The sequence below is a fragment of the Schistosoma mansoni genome, chromosome 2 (assembly GCF_000237925.1).
Source record: "Schistosoma mansoni strain Puerto Rico chromosome 2, complete genome".
In the NCBI taxonomy this organism is placed as follows: domain Eukaryota; kingdom Metazoa; phylum Platyhelminthes; class Trematoda; order Strigeidida; family Schistosomatidae; genus Schistosoma; species Schistosoma mansoni.
Genome location: NC_031496.1, coordinates 14,979,113 through 14,999,385, shown reverse-complemented (window position 1 = coordinate 14,999,385; position 20,273 = coordinate 14,979,113). Strand labels below are relative to the sequence as shown.

The following is a 20,273-nucleotide window of genomic DNA, read 5'->3' as shown; positions in this document are numbered from 1 at the left end:
AATATGACGATTCCTACTTGCAAATGTGTCACATATTAAAGTTTCTTGACCTGTTTCCATCTTTTTGAATCGAAATTGTCTGGGATACGTCGTGATAAAGACCATTATCTTTTACCGAATACTGGGATAGTTAAAATAGTCAAATTCTTAGGAATCGTGCAAGGACGTCATGTGAAACAAGATATCTGTAACGAAATAGTTGTTCAAGAAATATGCTCTTCAGCAAGTTTCGAGTTCATGTCTAGTTGTCAAGAGTCCCGTTTAGATAACTGTATAGACAGAATTTGATTGTTTAGTTTTTATATAAATTCAATTATATAAACTCACTAGGCATCAGCTTTGATTGCATTCACATAGAATAGATTCGAGACAAAATAATTGGATAGAAAACCCGATGAACGTAGCTGGATTATCTTTGCGAACCAGAAATTTCGAAGTAAACATATTATTCGCCATTAGAGCAAACACTTAGCAAATAGTTTACAGTATTTAATGGAAGAATACTTCTACTAAAAGTCTGTAGCTTTAACCATTAGGGCCTGTTTCAGACAGTAACTTTTGCTAAGTTTTCAGATAAATGGTCCATCTTCAAGGTTGTGACTGAACTAATAACCCTATGTAATAAATCTTCCACAAACATTCGTAGTTCGACCACACCTTAACCAGCAACCCCTTTTGTGATCGAAACGTCCCAACCCGTGGAAATTAGAAGCGAAGAAGTTCGAAGATATCTATTTATCCAAAAGTGTTTAATCCCATCTGGTTAGCTGTTGAATGAGAAGTGAAGCATGGAGTACCCACTTATGATCTGGCGCGGATGCGTGATCGAGTGCCTCCAGTAAAACTAATGCGGTCAGCATCAAGTGTCGATGACTCACAGAGCTGCTGCTCCGGACGAGGGGTGTCCCAAATGAACGTTGGAAAGGACAAACTGCATAATTCGCATGATCCAAATCTCGTTTGTTATGTCAGCCAATGGGCATTATTAGACACGTGTAATTTCAGTAAGCTAGAGTTCACTCGAATTACAAGTGTCTGGAACGGATATGGAAAGAAAAATTTCAAGACACGCTCCGATAGTCCATCATAACATACAGACAGCCTAAAAGAGTAAGGGAATTCGTAATGTTTTTTTCCTTGTACATAGTACATCACACTCAGTCTACAGATTAGAAGGAAAACAGCTGATCTCAATCTCTACATTGGGTATCGGCAATCCGATGTCAAATGGAGTAGCATTTCCCATTATGTATCTCCATGCGTCAGGACTGAAGTGTCGGATTATTAGCGAAGTAAACAAGGTATAAGTCGCGAACAGTAACTTCGAAGTCATCACTATCGAGTTGTATTATAGAATCGTGGCGTATTGGGACAAAGAAGCTGACTTGTGTAAAATGAACAGTTACGACAATAACCATTAACCTAAAAGATTCACTTAGCAACGATCTGATCACGAGCATGTGGGAGATTACATATATCTGACTTCTACACAAATGCTCATGAAAAATAACTAATAGGAGTGCAAGTAGATATCTCGCGCAATTTACAACTGACGGCGGTGTAGCCGAATAGTTTATGTGCTCCTGGTCTCTATCCCGAGATTGTCATAATCTGAGGTTTGTGTTGTTTCTGATTCTTTTTTAATAAATTTAAGTGCATTGTGTGCACTCGCTGGGCCGTCGATTCGCGTTTCCTTTTGTTCTTTTCCCAACCTTCATTCACGAATGAGGGATCATTCTACTCACGCTCCCCTAGTACACTAAGCTTCTCTGGATAAACGCCAACCGCTACAACGGCATGTACTTTCTTGGTGATATTTGCTTTTCAGCATCTATATTATGTCGGAGCTCACCACTATCCATATATGTTATTAACTGTTTGTTGTTTATAAACAAAATCGACTATAGTCAATGCTCACATAGTTGCTAATCAGAACAGCACCTTAAATACATTATTGTAAGGTAGTAGGAGGTGAATATTGCGAAACAACAAACTTTGACTCCTATCAGACCAAATTTCACCAACCTATCGATAGCAATATTACTAGGTCAATATTAACCTGTCCTAGCGACAAGGTAAGCAACTAGTCATGCTTTTAGGATCTCGTTCACATATATATGTGTGGGGAAGAAAAGGGTTTAAACAACCAAACACATGTTAATTGGGTAGCCACGGACGTAGTCAATTGTTAAATGTGGTTTAACGATTCGTTCCAAAAACTCTGCATAGACATGTGCTATCGTTTTTGTTCGTATGACAGTGGTTGGTACCCATCATGATTAGTGGCGCACAATTGACTTCAGACACCAACCCCAATCATGTTATTAAGTGAATTATTCGAAAATGTAGGTTTGTTTGGATAACCGAATAATAAACGCTATTGTTAAAGCATCTTCATCAAGCTACGTAACCTAAACTTGTATGACAACGAATCTTGAACTGCCTATTTTAACAGGGAGTCAAGAAGTGGACTAAAACGGAAACACAGGTATAACGGATAAATTCTCATAATAAGGAAATTAAAGAACAATGACCTTGTTTGATTATGAACAAAGTGGAAATATGCTACTGCTGAGCGTCCTGATCTTAATGGTTGGGCTTGACAACCACTGTTTATAGATGCTCATACTAACATTATGCGGTACTCTGCAATACAATGGTGGAGAGTACATTCATACTTACGAATCCTAATCAACTGCTTAAATATAAACCTAGTAGCCTTTCCGTTCTAAAATTAAAGTAGATATATTTCATATAAGAAGTACATTTGACATACACCTTCATCACTTATGGCTCAGTTAGTCAGACTGATATAAGTGAAGTAATGTAATAACACCTTATGGTTGAAAACCGAAAGTCTTTCTTACTAAACTATTTCTCAAGTAAAGTCCTTTTATGAATAAAAAAACCTACATCACATCATTACTATTATTCGCCGACTCGACTGACATATGTTTCAATTTTTCAGGATTTAAAAAACCAAGAGATGCCAAGTAAGTCATCAAATATGTCACACCATGCTTTCGACAGATTCTTGTCAAAATAGATATCGTCGAATACTCCGGCGCAGAAAAGAAAGGCGAAGACAGGAAAAATTTCGCAAGAAGATAGCTTTGCGCAATAAAATAAGGGCAGATTTACAACTAAACCGTTATCACAGCAAAAAGTTTCGGAAGAAGGAAGTCTCTAACAGATTGCAGATCGCACTGCATGAAGGAATAAGGATCTACATAGATTGTTCTTACGAGGCTCTTATGTCTCCTAAAGTTCGTGTTAACGCGGAAAGCTATCACTTTGTAGGAATGTAATAAATTCGCTCAACAACTATGTCGACTTTATGGAGCAAACAAAAAAGCAACGAAGCCCTTAAGTATTAACCTTGTGAATTTTTCACAACATGGACCTTTATTTCATGCTTGCCAGTCCAAATGTGACGGATTCCTAACGTATAAGGTCAGTTTCTTGTAAGTATAACACTTCGTATTCTTCACCTCTTAATCTTTGTTGGAAAAAGTTCATTCTTGAAAATGCGTCGATTGGACCTAGTATCAAATAGGTGTTATAATTTCTTATGTTGAAAATTGATACAACACCTTCAGATTTGTGTTGACTAGACGAGCAGTAGCTAGGTTTTCATACACATTCTCTTGATGTGTTGCTTGTGTCTTTACTTTCTAACGTTAGTTACGTTCCTTATGGTCCAATACTGTTCAGCGATGACATATTGTTATACATTATAAAAGGTCTTTTTGAAATGTACGCTAGACGATAACTGATTGCCTCGAGGGTCACTACTCATAAATTACTGGATGGAATTGGGTCTGTTCATTGGTAAAGAGAAAGTAAGACTTCGGGACACAAATCCGGCTGTCTTACTAACATCAAGAAATTTAAACATTACCGACATTTGAGGAATAATGTCCAAGAACTGACACGAAATTCTGTCGAATTACCAACACTGAAATACGCAAGAAGGCCAACTACGTATTAACGACACTTTCTTGTCGGTAAGGACCTACGACTAAACAGTGAATATGTCTAAATCTAGTCTCTCCATACACACCATGGATTTTACATTCTATTCATTAAATTTATACATTCTGCGAGGGTTAATGGTACTTCTACCTGATTGCTCAAATAAGGGGTGTATCAACCCTACTGGTTGACGTAGTGAACCACAGCTTCGTAATACATCATTAAGCATGCTATAGGTGGTCTGGAACTCCATAATTGATGTTTTGAAGTAGGTTTATGTCTGTTTACCCATCAACCTTCTACTCCATTGTTGCTTTAGAAACCACCTGAATAACAGTATTCGCATAAAATATAATATGAAACACAATCCTATTTCGACTGCTGTAGTGCGCGGCTGGCTGTTATTTACCAATGTAGCTCCACTATCTCACTAGCCTGGTAAATGATCGTATGTATGTGTGCACTTCTAGCTTCGTGACAAAAACGACTCATATCCAGATATACAGTTTTCGTATTATTTCGCTTTATTACAAAATGCTATTTAACTATCTCATTAGATTGGATTGTACTCTGAAACACCATCAAGCATTACACCAGAAAATATAGAAATCGTGTACCTCAGTCCGGACGCAAAAGAACCACTGATATCTATATCGGAAAATTGTGCGTACGTTCTAGGATGTCTTGTGGATGAACATATACTAAAGGTAATACTGTGTAGTAGGAAACACTTTTAGCTTTACCAACAGTAGTTATATTTTTGTGTAGTAAGTAAACCTACTTTTAATCTTCAGATGTTTGCTCAGTTATTTCAATATACAAAAGCAAACAGACGAACTAGAAATAGATTAAAAGTATGTTCAAGGTTTGGATAGTAATGATTAGTCTTGTTATTTAGAACATCAACTGCTGCTATTTATCGAGTCACTGACTTCCCATATGCATTCTTAGTTTGATGCTTAATTCTACCTACAATGTAATGACTATATGATTATTATGTTTACTCACTCATTCTGCTTACACTCCTATAAAAGTTAGAAAGAGTATGCAGTTCTGATGAGCACTTGTGGTCATTTTATTACGGAAAATACTCACAAACCTTCGTACGACTGCGTAAACTACCTCAACATGAAAAAAGTCTACGGACAGGAATTCCTAGTCATTTTTCACCAGTGTAAGGCGCTAGTTTTTTCCAGTCCCAAAATATATTTATTTATTTGAACACAAATATTGGTACAAAGAGGCACCGAATATATATGCACCACACAAGTCACTTGATTCATGTCTGGGTTATAATACTACCCGGGTGCCCAAACTGAAGCGGATGGTTTTCCTAGGAGGTCACACCTGAAGCCTTCGACCTAAAGGTCTAATCTACAAGGCAGTAGGGCAACGTTCGGAGATGCAATCCCATAGTGGCCAGTGACTAACAATAGGTTTGTATGTCATTTGTTCCCTTAGAATTCTGGAGCTCATGTACACCATTGGTTTGGAATCAAGGTTTTCCAACTTCCCTAAGTGGGTCCTCCATATTCATCAACCCCGTTAAAGTGCTAAACATTCGTAATTTCGTAAACAACACCCCCCTCAGGGAGAAGTCAGTGAGTAGGACTTCCCTGGCAGTGGTTGTATGCACGTCGCCTTGTGAGAGCATTTCGAGAGGGAGAGCTGACTCTCCCCACTGTCGGTCGTGCCATAGCATTTGTGGGCGAAAACCGTGCTCAATTCGTTTAAAAAAGGAAGTTCAAGAAAAAGTCAATATGCCCTACAAACTAACAGATATATTCCTAGAGCCCAATTACTTTCTTTTGAGACATCGGAAATCTAAAGTCTAGCAGCAGTGATGACGAAATTAGATGAGACCAAGTAGCTGAATGCACTCAGAGAATCAGCGACTGTTGGCATTCGTGTTAAATATCAGAAAACATGGCTACTCCCTGATGTAGATTAGCAGTGTATAGGTACAATATAAAATATTTGACACTAATAGCCTCTTTCATTCTGACAGTTTAACATTAACATACTTGTCCTATTGGTATTTCTATTAACCACCAGCGTCTCCTAGCTCTTCTTGCTTGTAAATATTAGACCGTCACTGCTTTTTATTGTAATTTCCCTGATCCTGACCGGCTGTTAGTCTTAGTTTCCGATTTGTACCTACCTCAACTAATTTTCATATGGTCGATCACAATAACGACTATGCTCCGAAAGGCTTTGCTAGGGACTCCATGTATTCATTTTTTTGTACAAATTGGTTCTCAAATGTCGCAAGTAAAAACTGCACCGACGGTTTCTACTGAAATGGATACTGGTTGTTCACATTCCGAGGCTGTTATTTAAATAGATAAATACTGCACGTAAAAAAGTTGTTTAGGACAAATATGGTGGTAAACACGGATTGTAATCAAATTTATTTCAGTATTTTCCAGGTTATGTCTATTGTTATACTACTAATCGTAATTGTAATCAGGTCTTATTTTTACTTTGCAACTGACTATACGTCAACTTTCTTTCTAGGGACGTAGCCGACAAGAAGCTGAGAATCAAGGTTACCGTGCCGTGCGACTCCCTATTGAAGAGTTTACATCTGGAAAAAATTCCAACCCTGTGTTAGCGATAAATCATGTCGTTGATATATTGTTAGCATATATGGAAAATGGCGGTGACTGGAAGGCGGCCTTACATTCTAAATTACCTCAAAGATTTTTGAAATAATACATATATATGTGACACTTTGTTATAACTCATGAAGAAATGCAAGTTCTATAATAAAAAAACTGACTTCTTTGGAAACTGAATTACATGAAAGTTAGTTAGCGACTTGGTGTAGCACAAAACAGTCTTCGACTTATTTACAATGGTCAGGAAATCACTGCATGTAGGACCTAAGAAGCAAGATTAAATTGATTATTGGAACTTACGGTAATTTAGTACTGATAAAAATCCGTAAGGTAAGCAACGATACCAGGATGCATCCGATTCCCAGTGCCATCAGTAAGATACGGTTTAACTTTGTGACCTTGGCCTCATTGACTTTATCCATTACGATGAATCCGAAACCTCCCATAACAAACATGAAACTGGCTGCGAGTCCTTCAAGTATGTATTGACTGTTTAAGCGCCAAACCATGATAGCTACCTAAGTACCATTGAAGAAATGATGAGTTTGACTTACCGGTTTTTGATTGCCCCTGGCGTCGGTTTCTGTCCCCATGCTTGGAGGACCAACGATCATATCGTAAATTACTCCTGTATGGGGGAAATATGTTCGTAAATAACCATGCACATAAGCACAACAATGCACAATCAACCGGGTCTTAACCGACTTATCTTTAATGCTTGCACTTCACGGTATGAAATTAAGGCACAAAAATGTCATGATGTATAAAAAAGTGCGCAGAAACTTACTATATATTTGGTAGATCACTTCACTAGTTATTTTCGGGGGTATCCCGTAATTTACGGATGAGAGTTCTTTCGCCGGGCATTAGGACTTATACTTGGGAGCTGTTTACGCTTACCAATAAACCAACATTTATTAAAAGATTCTTCGTCACATAATACAAGAAGCATACATTGAGAAGCGACACATCTCGGGAAGGGATCTTTGTACAACTAGCGAATACTTACTCTCATTTTGGCAGTCGGATCGCCGGTTGAGATGAGGTCTCAGTCCGTTGATGTTACAACTTGTGGATAGAGATAGCTTCTAGGAGACGGACTGCACAGAAGTCGTATGGCGTCAACTCACTTTTACACACTAGCTTTCGCCTTTGTTTTGATCGGGAAACAATCTTGTGAAAGTCATTTGCCTGATTAAAATTTGCGACAGATGGCCCTCTATAAATCCATGCGTTTTAAACCAAGGATATGGAAAGAGGGTAGCAGTCGCGATAATAGCTTGACAGCATACTCAAAGTCCGTGTCCCGAATCGCTATATTTTTGTGGTACAGGTAATGCTACTTAGCTTCCTATAAGGAACTGCAGCTTACACATGGAATATAGCTGAAGACCAACAGCCGTCTTACAGTGTGCACAGTAACCTTGAGTGACCGTCAAGGTATTTTACGTGAGCTGTAACTGCCAAAAGCAAGATCTTCAAATGTGAAAACAGACCTCAGTAATTTAATGATTATCAATAATCCAACGCAACCGAAGGACCCCGTGAAGGATGTTTCAAGTTAAGAACCACATCCAGGGTTAGTATTAGTAGTACATTCGACTTACTTAGATTAAATCCTACAATGAATAGAAAATGGACACAAATTAAAGGGTTCAGGAGTCTTTCTCCGTAAGGACTTACCGTTGGCGGACCGTGTAAAAAGACGGGAAGCCGAAAAAGAACTACAGCTCAGATTAGACGCTGGCGAAAAAGACCTGAAAATTTTAAATTTTCGGGTTGTGAGGCTTCGACAGAGGATGAAGCCGAAGCCACTCTGGGTGAAGCACGAGGCCACTTAAATGGGCTTCGGATCTGTTATACCAATGCCCGGAGCTTACTCAATAAGCTACCGGAACTAGGTGTACAGATTGACTCAACTAGGCCAGACATAATCGCAGTCACAGAAACATGGCTGACGCCGTCTATAGATAGTAGGGAACTTGATTTCGAGGGTTTTACATTAGTAAGGGCCGATAGAATACAAACGCGTAAAGGAGGGGGGTAGCTCTATTCATTAGGAATGCTATTCCATTCACCATTATCGACAGTGTATACCATGAGAGTGGGACGTATGAATTAGTTAGCTGCCGCCTGAAATGCAGGGGACAAGTGTTGCTGCTTAGTTTGATCTATCGCAGTCCAAGCTGTGAGGTAAACGAGGTCCTGCTAAGCAGTCTCAACACTTTATCACGAAGTGATCGATATCTGATCTTAGGGGACTTTAATGCATCCATGGTGGACTGGGGAAATCTGCGGACTGAATCGTCAGCAAATTCCTTCGAACAGGAACTAGTTGATGCGGTAATCACATGTGCCCTAGTGCAACACGTGAAAGAAGCAACTAGGTGCGACCCGGGTTCTGCATCATCCTTACTAGATCTTATATTGACTCATTATGAGGATGACGTTGCAAACCTGGATTACATGCCACCCCTAGGCAAAAGTGATCACGCAGTTTTAACCTTTGACTTCCATATAACTGTCGATCACGAGCACGCCTCAGCTCAATCCAGACCTAACGTCTGGAAAGTCAACATACCAGACATCATGAAATCAGCATCATCAGTAGATTGGAAAATAGACCCAGAGTCATCAATCGAAACGGCTTGGGACGTATTCCGGAATTTATACTTAAAAGTTACCGCCTCCCACATCCCTTGGACTACACCTAAGGGGCCGAGAAACTCCCCACCGTGGTTCAGTAGGGAGGTTCGCATCTTTCTCCGTAAAAGAAGGAAAATGTGGGATAGATTTAGGTTACTGGGGACTGACGAGGCAAAATCTCAGTATCAAAAGGCTCGAAATACCTGTGCCTAGACCCTCCGTAAGGCCAGAAAGCTGTACGAAGAGAAAATCGTTAGGGAATCTATAGAATGCCCTAAACGCTTGTATTCGTATATAAACCAAAAGGCAAAAAGAAGAAATGTTCCTTTACTATGGGGAGACAGTACTGCCTCATCACTAGTGGAGGAAGACTTTGGCAAAGCTCAAGTATTCTCTAAATACTTTAGCGATGTATACACCATAGAAACACCCTTCTCACCAGTCCATGAAAATCACCCCACACAAGCACTGGACAGCGTGACCATTAAAGAGCTCGATGTCCTTGGTCTGCTAGTTAAGCTTGACATAGGTAAATCCACTGGACCCGATGAACTGCATCCTAGGTTACTAAAGGAATTATCTAACTTTGCTGCGAACCCTTTAAGTGTATGTTTTAATCTATCCGTAACCCAGGGTCGTCTACCAAAAGACTGGAAGAACGCCATAGTAAGTCCAGTCTTCAAAACAGGTACAAAACATAAGCCTGAGAATTACCGACCAATTAGCCTAACTAGTGTGGTTGTTAAAATCTTAGAAAAGATTATTCGGAAGGAGCTGTTAAAGTATCTCGATGAAAACCGGATTCTCTCCGAAAAGCAGCATGGTTTTAGAACAGGTTACTCTTGTCTCACAAACTTATTTATCGCTCGTAAAAGCTGGTGCGCTCTTAAGGACCAAAAATTACCTATAGACGTAGCTTACATCGATTTCAGCAAAGCTTTCGACAAAGTTCCGCACAACCGATTGTTATATAAGCTAAGGAATGTCGGGATTGGAGGCAATCTATTGATGTGGATAAAAGACTTCCTGGTTGGGCGTCAACAAAGAGTAAGGGTGAACTCCAAGTTGTCTAGCTGGGAAACTGTGCTTAGTGGAGTCCCCCAGGGTACAGTTTTGGGGCCAGTGTTATTCCTCCTGTACGTAAATGATCTCCCTCGTCTACTATCGTCATCGGTCTTACTCTATGCTGATGATGTCAAGATATGGAGAGCGATACAAAGCAAGGGCGATAGCTTAGAACTTCAAAATGACCTGGAGAGATTATCTGAATGGTCCCAAACCTGGCAATTGCCGATAAACACTTCCAAGTGTATTGTGATGCATATTGGCCACCAGGGTACAGATACATACACGATGAATGACACTGAGTTACCTATTGTCCAGGCACACAATGACTTAGGCGTCATCGTTAGTCAAGACTTAAAGACTACTGCACACTATCGTGCAATAGCCGCCAAAGGTTTTTAGGACTTTATGGTCCATACGCAGGGCTTTTAGGCATCTCGACGCTAAAACGTTTCTGACTTTGTATACAGTGTTCGTACGCCCCAAACTTGAGTACTGCATACAAGCAGCTAGCCCCTGCCTAAAAAAACAGTGAACTCTTGGAAAAGGTTCAGAGAACAGCAACTAGGCTGATTCCCGGAATAGCGAAGCTCCCGTATGGTACTAGACTGACCAAGCTAAACCTATTCCCGCTGTCATATAGAAGAATCAGAGGCGACTTGATTACAGTTTTCAAATTGCTTAATGAAAAATTTGCACCTGATATGCCCTCATTTTTCTTGTCTTCCAAAACAGAAAATTTACGAGGATACTCCATAAAAGTTCCCAAGCCCAGAACGAATTACTTGTCAGCTGACTATCGATTTTCCCATCGAATAATCAACGAGTGGAATTCATTACCTCAGCATGTGGTTGAGGCTCCATCCGTCGACTCTTTCAAAGGAAAGTTGGATCAACTGAGAGACCATCATTGCCAGTACTAACACAGGCGATCAAGTCTCCTGTCCTTTCCAAACTGAAACTGACTGAAATTGGTTTTCCAGCCTGCAATACTAGATTTTAGCCGCTGGAATGTCTCAGAAAAGAACATACGATTTTATATTATACAAGTGCATGATACAATTTTTTAACCGCATTATTTTATATCATAAGTGTACTTGAGAATACCGGGAAGAATCTAAGAGGTGTCAATGAAAGTGCTAAAGACCTCAAATTAATGGCTAGCTAACAATAAAAACTCCACTAGTACATAATACAAATATAATTTTGGTAAAAGTACAAAAACCCCTAAAAAGTTATAAGTATGAGAACACAAGTGAAAAATAGAACTTACCCCCTGTAATTAAAAAGTAACTAAGGATGAGAATGGAGAGGAAAACCATTGGAGGCGGCCAAACAACGAAACTCGGTTTCTTTATTTTCAGTCTAGGGCATTCAACTATTAAAAATAGTGGAGCAAGGACACAATCCATCTTCGTCTGTAGCGCAGAGTTTTGAACATGCTGACAACCGAAAGCGACGTCGACAAAAGTTGGCTTCAGAAAAGTGAAACATGGAAGTTTGGAGTACTGGCAAACGATGGTCCATAATATGACAAATAAAGCTTAATACTTTTTGAGGCCACAGAATTTTTGAGCCATAGTGTGTGTTCTGTTAAAAATCTTTTAAGTGCAGTGTATCACTTGTCATGTAAACCCAGCCTACTTTTCTGAAGAAGGTATTTTAAAGAAATTAATAATAATAAAGTGTATGAATCATCACAAAAATTCGTATTTTTTATTAGTTTTTGATGTGGTGTGTTTGAAGCTAACCTACAATCTGCTGAGTCATCTAATGATGGACTGAAGAAGCTCGTCACAGTAATTTCAGTTTCAGTTTGAAAAGGAGAGGACGCCTGATGATCTATGTCTGTCCTAGCAAAAGTGATCTCCCAGCTGAATAAACTTTCGTTTGAAAGAGTTGATCAATGGAGTCTGAACCACATACTGAGGTAAAGAATTCCACTCGTTGATGATTCGATGGGAAAGTCGATGGTCAGCTGACAAGTAATTTGTTCTGGGCTTGTGAAGTTTTCTGGAGTGTCATCGTGAATACTCTGTCTTTAAATACAAAAAATGAGGGCATATCAGGTGCAAATTTATCACTATGTAATTTAAAAACTGTAGTCAAGTCACTTCTAGTTCCTCGATATCACGGCAGGAATAAGTTGAGCTTAGCCAGTCGAGCATCATACGGAAGCTTCACTATTGAGGGAATCAGCTTAGTCGCTGTGTTGTGAACCTTCTCCGAAAGCTCACTGTCTTTTCTAGACAAAAGCCAGCCGCTTGTATGCAGCATTCAAGTTTAGGACGCACGAACACTGTATACGAAGTCAAAAACGTCTTATCGTCGGCATGACTAAAGGCTCTACGTATTGACCATAAACTTCTAAAACCTTTAGTGACTACTGCACCGCAGTGTGAGGTAGTCTTTAAGTCGTTGCCGACGACGACCTCAAACTCATTGTGTGTCTGGATAACAGGTAGCTCAGTGTTATTCATTATGTATATATCTGTACCCTGATGACCAATATGTATCACAGTATAGTTGGGAGTACTTATCGGCAACTGCCGGGTTTGAGACAATTCAGATAATTTCTTCAGGTCCTTTTGAAGTTCTGAGTTATCACCCTCATTTACTATCGCTCCCAACGTCTTACAATTGTCAGCATATTGTAAGACCGATGATGACAGGAGACGAGGAAGATCATTTAAATATAAGAGGAACAACACTGGTCCTAATACTGTACCCCGAGGCACTCCGCTAAGCAGACTTTCCCAGCTAAACAACTTGGAGTTCACCCGTACTCTTTGTTGGCGCCCAACTAGGAAGTCTTTTATCCACATCAATAGATTGCGTCCAACTCAAACAATTCTTAACTTATAAAGCACCTGGTTTTGAGGAACTTGATCAAAAGCTCTACTGAGGTCAATGTAGGCCACGTCTTTAGGTAACTTTTGGTCCTTAAGAGCGCACCAGCTTTCACGAGCGATTAATAAGTTAGTGGGAAAGGAATAACCTGTTCTAAAACCATGCTGCTTTTCCGAAAGCATGCGGTTTTCATCGAAATATTTAAACAGACCCTTCCGGAAAATTTTTTCTAAAATTTTAACAAACACACTAGTTAGGCTAATTGGTCGGTAATTCTCAGGCTTATGTTTTGTACCTGTTTTGAAGACTGGACTTACTATGGCGTTCTTCCAGTCTTTTGGTAGACGACCCTGGGTTACGGATAGATTAAAACATACACTTAAAGGGTTCGCAACAAAGTTAGCTAATTCCTTTAGTAACCTAGGATGCAGTTCATCGGGTCCAGTGGATTTACCTATGTCAAGCTTAACTAGCAGACCAAGGACATCGAGTTCTTTAATGGTCACGCTGTCCAGTGCTTGTGTGGGGGGATTTTCATGGACTGGTGAGAAGGGTGTTTCTATGGTGTATACATTGCTAAAGTATTTAGAGAATACTTGAGCTTTGCCAAAGTCTTCCTCCACTAGTGATGAGGCAGTACTGTCTCCTAATAGTGCTGGAATATTACATCTTCTTTTTGTTCTTTTGTTTTATTTAAGAATACAAGCGTTTAGAACATTTCATAGATTCGTTAACCATTTTCTGTTTGTACAACCTTCTAGACTTACGGAGAGTCAAGGCACGAGTATTCCGAGCTTTCGATATTGAGATTTCGTTTCATCAGTCCCCAGTAACCTGAATCTATCCTACATTCCTCTATTATTACGGAGAAGGGTGTGAACCTCCATACTGAACCAAGGTGGAGAGTTTCTCGGCCAATTTTCTGTGATTGTGATTATATCTGGCTTTGTAAAGTCATTCTGAACACCTAGTTTCAACCGCTTATTTGAGCAAGCTTCGGGAATTTAGTGCAACAGATCCCAAGCCCATTTAACTAGCTTCGTGTTGCATTTGTCGTGACCTAGTTTGATGACGAGAACGAGAATGGTATAATGGAAACAATTATTATTATAACTAATTGTACCAGTATTTGTTTTGCTGAACTTCTTTGTTTACTTGTACCAAAGACATTTTTTCCTTCTAATGCCTGTAACCTTGCACGAACTCGCTTCTGCTCGACAGTTCCGTTTGTAATCTTTGGCACGTCTCAGTATGCTTTTAATATCACGAGATCGCCAAAAATATACATTATTGCAACCATTGACAGCTTTGTGGTTTTTGGCCTACCGAGGGATACGGGCCGACACCTGGCACGTAATTTTCCTGTAGCGGTGATCATAGTGAATCGCGATGCAATCCACACACCCATAATGGCTTCGTCATCATTCCCTGTTGAAGACTCACAAACGGAAAATTTACAATTTTGAGGTCCTTTTTGCCAGCAACTAACCTAAGTTCTAGTTCTCTTTTGGCTTCTCGTTTTTTACACGGTCTGCGAGCGGTAAGTCCTCACGAGCAAAAACCTCTGAAACATTTAGTTTATGTCCATTCTGTAAAATTACGTCCCGTCCATTTGGAGATTTAAATAGTACTTTAAGCAACCTGGTTTGATTTGGTTTAAAGCTCGTTTCACTACCTAGTCTACACACCTTTAGTAAGGCGACTACAAAGACACACTATGGCATAAGCTGATTAAATAGCTGCTCGATCAATCCAATGTCATGCTCAAAACGAGTTTTAGGTTCAGAGCTTTCACTCTCCTTGATTCTATGAAAAGTAACTGACCTGTCATAGTGATCAGTCTTTAAATTCACGACTACTTTTTGATGGGTTGCATTTAATTTTATATCTTCATGTTCTTTCCTGTTTACGACCTTTACCCATTCATCAACTTTCGTTGTAGTAGCAACCACAGTCGCGTCAAACATACTGTGGGATTCCAGAAGGTTATTGATGATGTAGAACATCAACGTTGATGATCTATGTCGAATGATTTAAGGCCTACTCGAGTTAGACGGGAACGGTGTAACGAATAAGCTAACTTCGAAGTCACACCCCGCGACCAGCACCTTACGTGGATTGCCCCATCGACGTATCAAGGGGCCATGGATGCTCTGAAGACTGTACAACACAAAGGACGTTATTACAGGAATATATTAGTTAAAGGAGATACAAGCGAAAGTAGAACCACTGCCGCATGGGCCAGTTCATGGTGTATGATTGACTGATGCGCTTTGACTGTCTTTGACCTTGACAAGGGTCGATGACCTGTTCGATATTCAGTGACCCAACTGCCGGATGATTTGGCTAAGGTTCAGTGACATTTCACTGGCCCTACAATGACTTGGGCAGTTGGGTTTTGTATCCTGTTTGAAAAACAGATCTAGCCTCGCGATTTCGATCCTCAGGCGTTTCCTGTGGACTACCATTTAGGAGTGGGACAGAGGAAACTTCCTTGCTCAGGTTTATATTTAGGTCAGATCTCTTCGAAGTCTGTCTTACTCCTTTGAGCGATGTGAGTCATTTGTTACCCAGCTTATTTGAGGTGGCTTTACACCAATTTGTGTGTCCACACAGCGAGTACTGTTCGATACGTCCTGACCTCGTTTGCTAATACACTTTTTAGCAGTATTTACCATTGAAATGGCCTCGGTCAGCGAGCTGTTTGCGTCCGAGTAACACTAGTAACAAAGCCATACGCGACCGTTTTCACCGAACCATTTGAAAGCCGGAGGCATCAAATTCATGCAAACTTCGTGGTACCAGCTTTTGCACTCATCGCACTGCAAGCCACTTTCAACGGGGTATCGACAGCCAGGACGTTGGCAACTGTTTTACCTGCGCAATCCAGTCGTCGATCAGAAGTTTTCAGATACAAACTAGATTATATAGTACCCGGAGACAAAAGTGATCTGTGACAAAAAGTGGAAAAAATATAAATTGTTAGGACCAAAAGTGCTAATAAATATAATAGAAACAAAGTACTCAAAAGTACCGACTATAAAATACTTCAAAAACATAAAAAAACTTTACTCTTGAAGCATGCTTCAACTGGAATAAATTCAACTGAAGTGTAAACAGCAGTCTTGATACGTAATAAACGATCAAAAAATTAAAATTTACCCAGAGAGGAACATACCATTGCCTTTTAAATAGTTCCCTCAATTTCGCTTTTCTAAAGACACTTAAGAAGTTGTAAGCATATACATTGTTTTGTCAGTTTTATATTGTTTGTATAACGATCCATTAGTAGAAACAATTTCATTTAATTCGCACTCACTTCGGGTCTGACGTGGCCTTGTTGATCTATCACTACAAACCCGAAATATTCACTTTTTTACTATCATTTTAGGGTACTCAAACGCTCCTAAGGATTCTAACTGCTTCCTCACCTTGCTGGTATATAATCACAATAACAAACCTGACGACAGTAATCATACTGTTTTGACGGTGAAATGTCACTGAGTCCCAAGCGAATCACCGGGCAGTCGGATCTCTAAATATCGAACAGTGTACCGATCTTTGTCAAGATCAAGGATGACTAACGCTCATCAGTTAATTGCACTTCGTAGTTTGGCAACCTGATACATATTAGACAGCTCCGACAGATAAATTGTTTGCCGATAGAACTCCATGAAAATTTTATTGTGAATCATTTCTAATGAATAATGTAGGCTTTTAATATCTGTACTGAGGTAGTACCCTTCACATAAACCCCAAATGTATGTTTTTAATCATACCAATAAATTGAAATGTAACTACTGTGACACAAGTAAATCATTATCATTATTATTACTAAATGAGGATGAGTTATAACACATACATTATTTGTGATCTACTTGTGTTCAACTCTGGTGTACGACTGTTGCAATTATTGAACACCTTCAATGTCTTATATTATTAACACTAATGTGTAATAATATCACCATACAACCCTATATTTCTTAATTTAAATTAGTAGTTCTCTGTTCTCATTTACGCCTTGTTTACGTTTTAATGTACAAGTGCTTCATGATTACTTAGTATTTAACATATATAAGCGAATAACATTGTTTTCAATGAGATCTTCATCAGCCTTTACTCTAATGTACCGCAATAGTTATAAGCATATACGAAATTATTAAACCAATCAAGAAAGTTTTTAAGACAATGATAACATTGGAACAGAATACGTAAATAAGGTTTTCTGAAGAAACACTCGAATGCAATAAACAGGAAAGTAGAGACATCAGCGGTTGACAGGAAACCTTTCTTCATGAAACTATTTGAATGGATATATAGCCGGTGATGTGCTACGAGACCAACTTACTAGAGCAGTGAAGAGACCGTTCATTACACCTAACCTCTGTCTACCGTTTTCCAACTGATCCATGCTGATTCTTCAACTAAAAGATGAGTCACCTGGGCCTACCGCATCTATCTGTCTCTACGAATGCAGCTGCTTCTGAGGAGAAAGCTACATTGGGTTCACAACAAGATAACTGAGGCAACGAATTAACGTACATCTCTATTAGCAATTAGGGAGGGGTACTAACAAAACAACATGCAGCCCTGCTTTATCACACTTGCTCGCTAGCGGTCATGTAATAGACAGAAGTGGGTCATTTAAAGTGATTTATCGTATTTCTATTAGTTTTCCTTCTGGGGTTCGATCTCGTCTCTTACACATAGCAGAAGCTATAAGGCTAACGATGGAAGTCTTTGTACTCCAAAGAAAGTTGTAGCACCTTTATTTCTCCCTTGGCTAAACTAGTATTAATAAATGATTTTACTTACTCCCTACTCTTCGGTCATTTGGTTTCCTTTTCTTTAATATACGCCTCACCGTTCAATCATGTGAAAAATCCTTATTACTTAACTACGAGAATTAATAGTATTTGGATTTGTGCTAAGAATTCCCGAAGTAGTGCACTTTAAGGCATGTAGAACTAGATGAACGCCATTAAATGTAACATATTTGTAACTCGTAATTATCGCGCAGTCAAGTACAAAGAAATCATTAGTTCGTATAAATACCACAGTAACCTTGTAGTTTTTATGTTATTTCAGCATCTATATTTCCGAGCCACTAACCTATTTCCCATTATACAACACGGACTAGTACACATGTCATCTCATCATCAATTTGTACTATTTACTTATTATGTTTGCCTTATTTAATCTATCTCACTGTTATCACTGACTTATAAACCGTCTTGATTGGTTTAATAATTTCCCATATACATAAATATCACTGTATATTAGAGTAAAGCCTGATGAGGATTGTGATGGTTGGTATTCAATATAATCTTTAAGCTTCGCATACAGTTCGTCCTGATAACCGTCACCACATAACGTCACAACGGTCTATTAATCAGTAGGTAAATACGAAGTGTTGATCACGTTTATTATTGCACCACAGATCATCAAAATTACAGGCACGTTAAGCAAGCACGAAAGAGTAGTGCCAAGGTGCAAGCGCGTAAGCGTGCGAGTCGAATGAGCGAGTTAATGGACAGGATTAAAGTGTACATATACATACATACGGAATTAAATGAATCATTGAATCAATTAAGCGACTAATAGTAAGGCTAGCCGAATGAATATGTGTGTAGGCCGTAAGCAATGTCCAAGCATACATATTCATGCAAGTGCAATAATAACAAAGGTACAATGATATAGATAAGTTGTTATGATACGAATTACTCTGTCCGTTAAATAAGTTAACAAAAGGGCTTAACCAAATTAAATGTGAACAAACTCAAATGTATCTGAGCTGTGCTATATGACCTTATTGAAAACAGTGTTGTTCACATTCACAGTATGGGAATTTTTTTAGCATTTAGCATTACTGTGGTAAAGGAAAACCTCAAAGTAGATGGAGCAAAAATTTTAACTGTATTATCAAACAATCTTAAGAAAATTCTTGTGTATCTGAATGATAGACTCATTTGCACTTAAAATCAATTTAGAGAATAAGACTATTTAAAATAAACCACTCTTCATGAAACAAAAGGTTCAACAACGCAAAATAGATTGAAAATTTCAAAAATATAGCTCGGAATTTTATCACCTTAGCTCCCATAAGGGACTTCAACAATATAAATTAGTTCAAGATGAATTCACAAATAACTAAGGTATTCACTACTAAGAAGGATCAAAATCCGAGTAAGCCTTATTAAAATAGTAACACCTTAGCATGATTTTTACTCCCTACAATATATACCAGAAGTCTACACCAAAATGTGGAGGTTTGTTCAAAAATTAACTGAACCAACAAACACAAGCTCGTTATTTAGCTCATGAAATATATATTCGAATGATATGTTCTGAAATTATGAATTACGGTCCACCAGTAACTTGATCATTATGCTGTAAACAGACGACGAAAAGTCAGCAAGATGGTGAGGGTAAATACATTTACCGAAAAAAAGCCTATTTGCATTTCAACATGGTGTCCGAAAGGCAGTGGGACTCAGTTTCATGAACTGACACGAGAGGCTTAGATGGAGATCAACCTAATCTCTTACTTTGCTAAGTCTAAATGACTAAGAAGTACTTAACGATACAAGGCATAACTATTACGGATGACGCTGAAAACCAAACAGACCCTACCGGTCTAAAAAACGACAATGAAGTGCGCATAAAAGCTAATTATGACATACGGGATATTAGAAGATTCGCTAAAAGTTTCAAAATGCGGCGAACTACGGGTAAACTGAGAAAGAGGATACACCGCACACCAGTACTCAAGGCAACGAGAATAATAACTAAAATTGTGGGAAAAAATAAAGGCCCGATGTTTTTCAACAGCAACTCAGACACCGCAGTGGGTAAGCAAGCGCATCACACTTTATGAAGACTGACGGCTGGATTAACATGATCAAAGTTAATATCAACATTGCCATGCAATAATTAACCTGATGTGGACGCTTTGCGGCAATCGAACTGTCAAGTATCAACAGAAACAAGAAAACCTACTCTAACTTACGACGAACGATAAGATGACTAAATGCAATTAGGTCTCTGATGGTGATCCTAGATGACTTCAGCTGATCATTAAGATAAGACCTAAATGAAAGATTTCACACATAACTA

The 20,273-nt window shown here is 39.0% G+C and overlaps 3 protein-coding genes across 3 annotated transcripts; 2 read left to right on the top strand and 1 right to left on the bottom strand.

The window, feature by feature from the left end:
- Positions 1 to 1,538: 1,538 nt before the first annotated feature.
- On the top strand, positions 1,539 to 6,690 carry Smp_181090 (putative rna (guanine-9-) methyltransferase domain containing; the record flags this gene model as incomplete). Its single annotated transcript, XM_018795806.1, has 6 exons — positions 1,539 to 1,616; positions 2,969 to 2,993; positions 3,031 to 3,266; positions 3,301 to 3,453; positions 4,533 to 4,690; positions 6,501 to 6,690. Exons 2-6 carry the CDS (start codon positions 2,987 to 2,989, stop codon positions 6,688 to 6,690), a joined length of 744 nt encoding a protein of 247 aa, XP_018650082.1. The 5' UTR covers positions 1,539 to 1,616; positions 2,969 to 2,986.
- A 154-nt stretch (positions 6,691 to 6,844) lies between these two features.
- Smp_181100 (hypothetical protein) lies at positions 6,845 to 11,727 on the bottom strand (the record flags this gene model as incomplete). The annotated part of the gene is made up of 4 exons (XM_018795805.1): positions 11,581 to 11,727; positions 7,151 to 7,224; positions 6,897 to 7,114; positions 6,845 to 6,860 (listed from the first exon to the last, which is right to left on the bottom strand). Exons 1-4 carry the CDS (start codon positions 11,717 to 11,719, stop codon positions 6,845 to 6,847), a joined length of 447 nt encoding a protein of 148 aa, XP_018650081.1. The 5' UTR covers positions 11,720 to 11,727.
- A 7,992-nt stretch (positions 11,728 to 19,719) lies between these two features.
- Positions 19,720 to 20,034, top strand: Smp_181110 (hypothetical protein; the record flags this gene model as incomplete). The annotated part of the gene is made up of 1 exon (XM_018795804.1): positions 19,720 to 20,034. The coding sequence occupies one exon, from the start codon at positions 19,720 to 19,722 to the stop codon at positions 20,032 to 20,034; it is 315 nt and encodes a 104-aa protein (XP_018650080.1).
- Between the last annotated feature and the right edge of the window lie 239 nt (positions 20,035 to 20,273).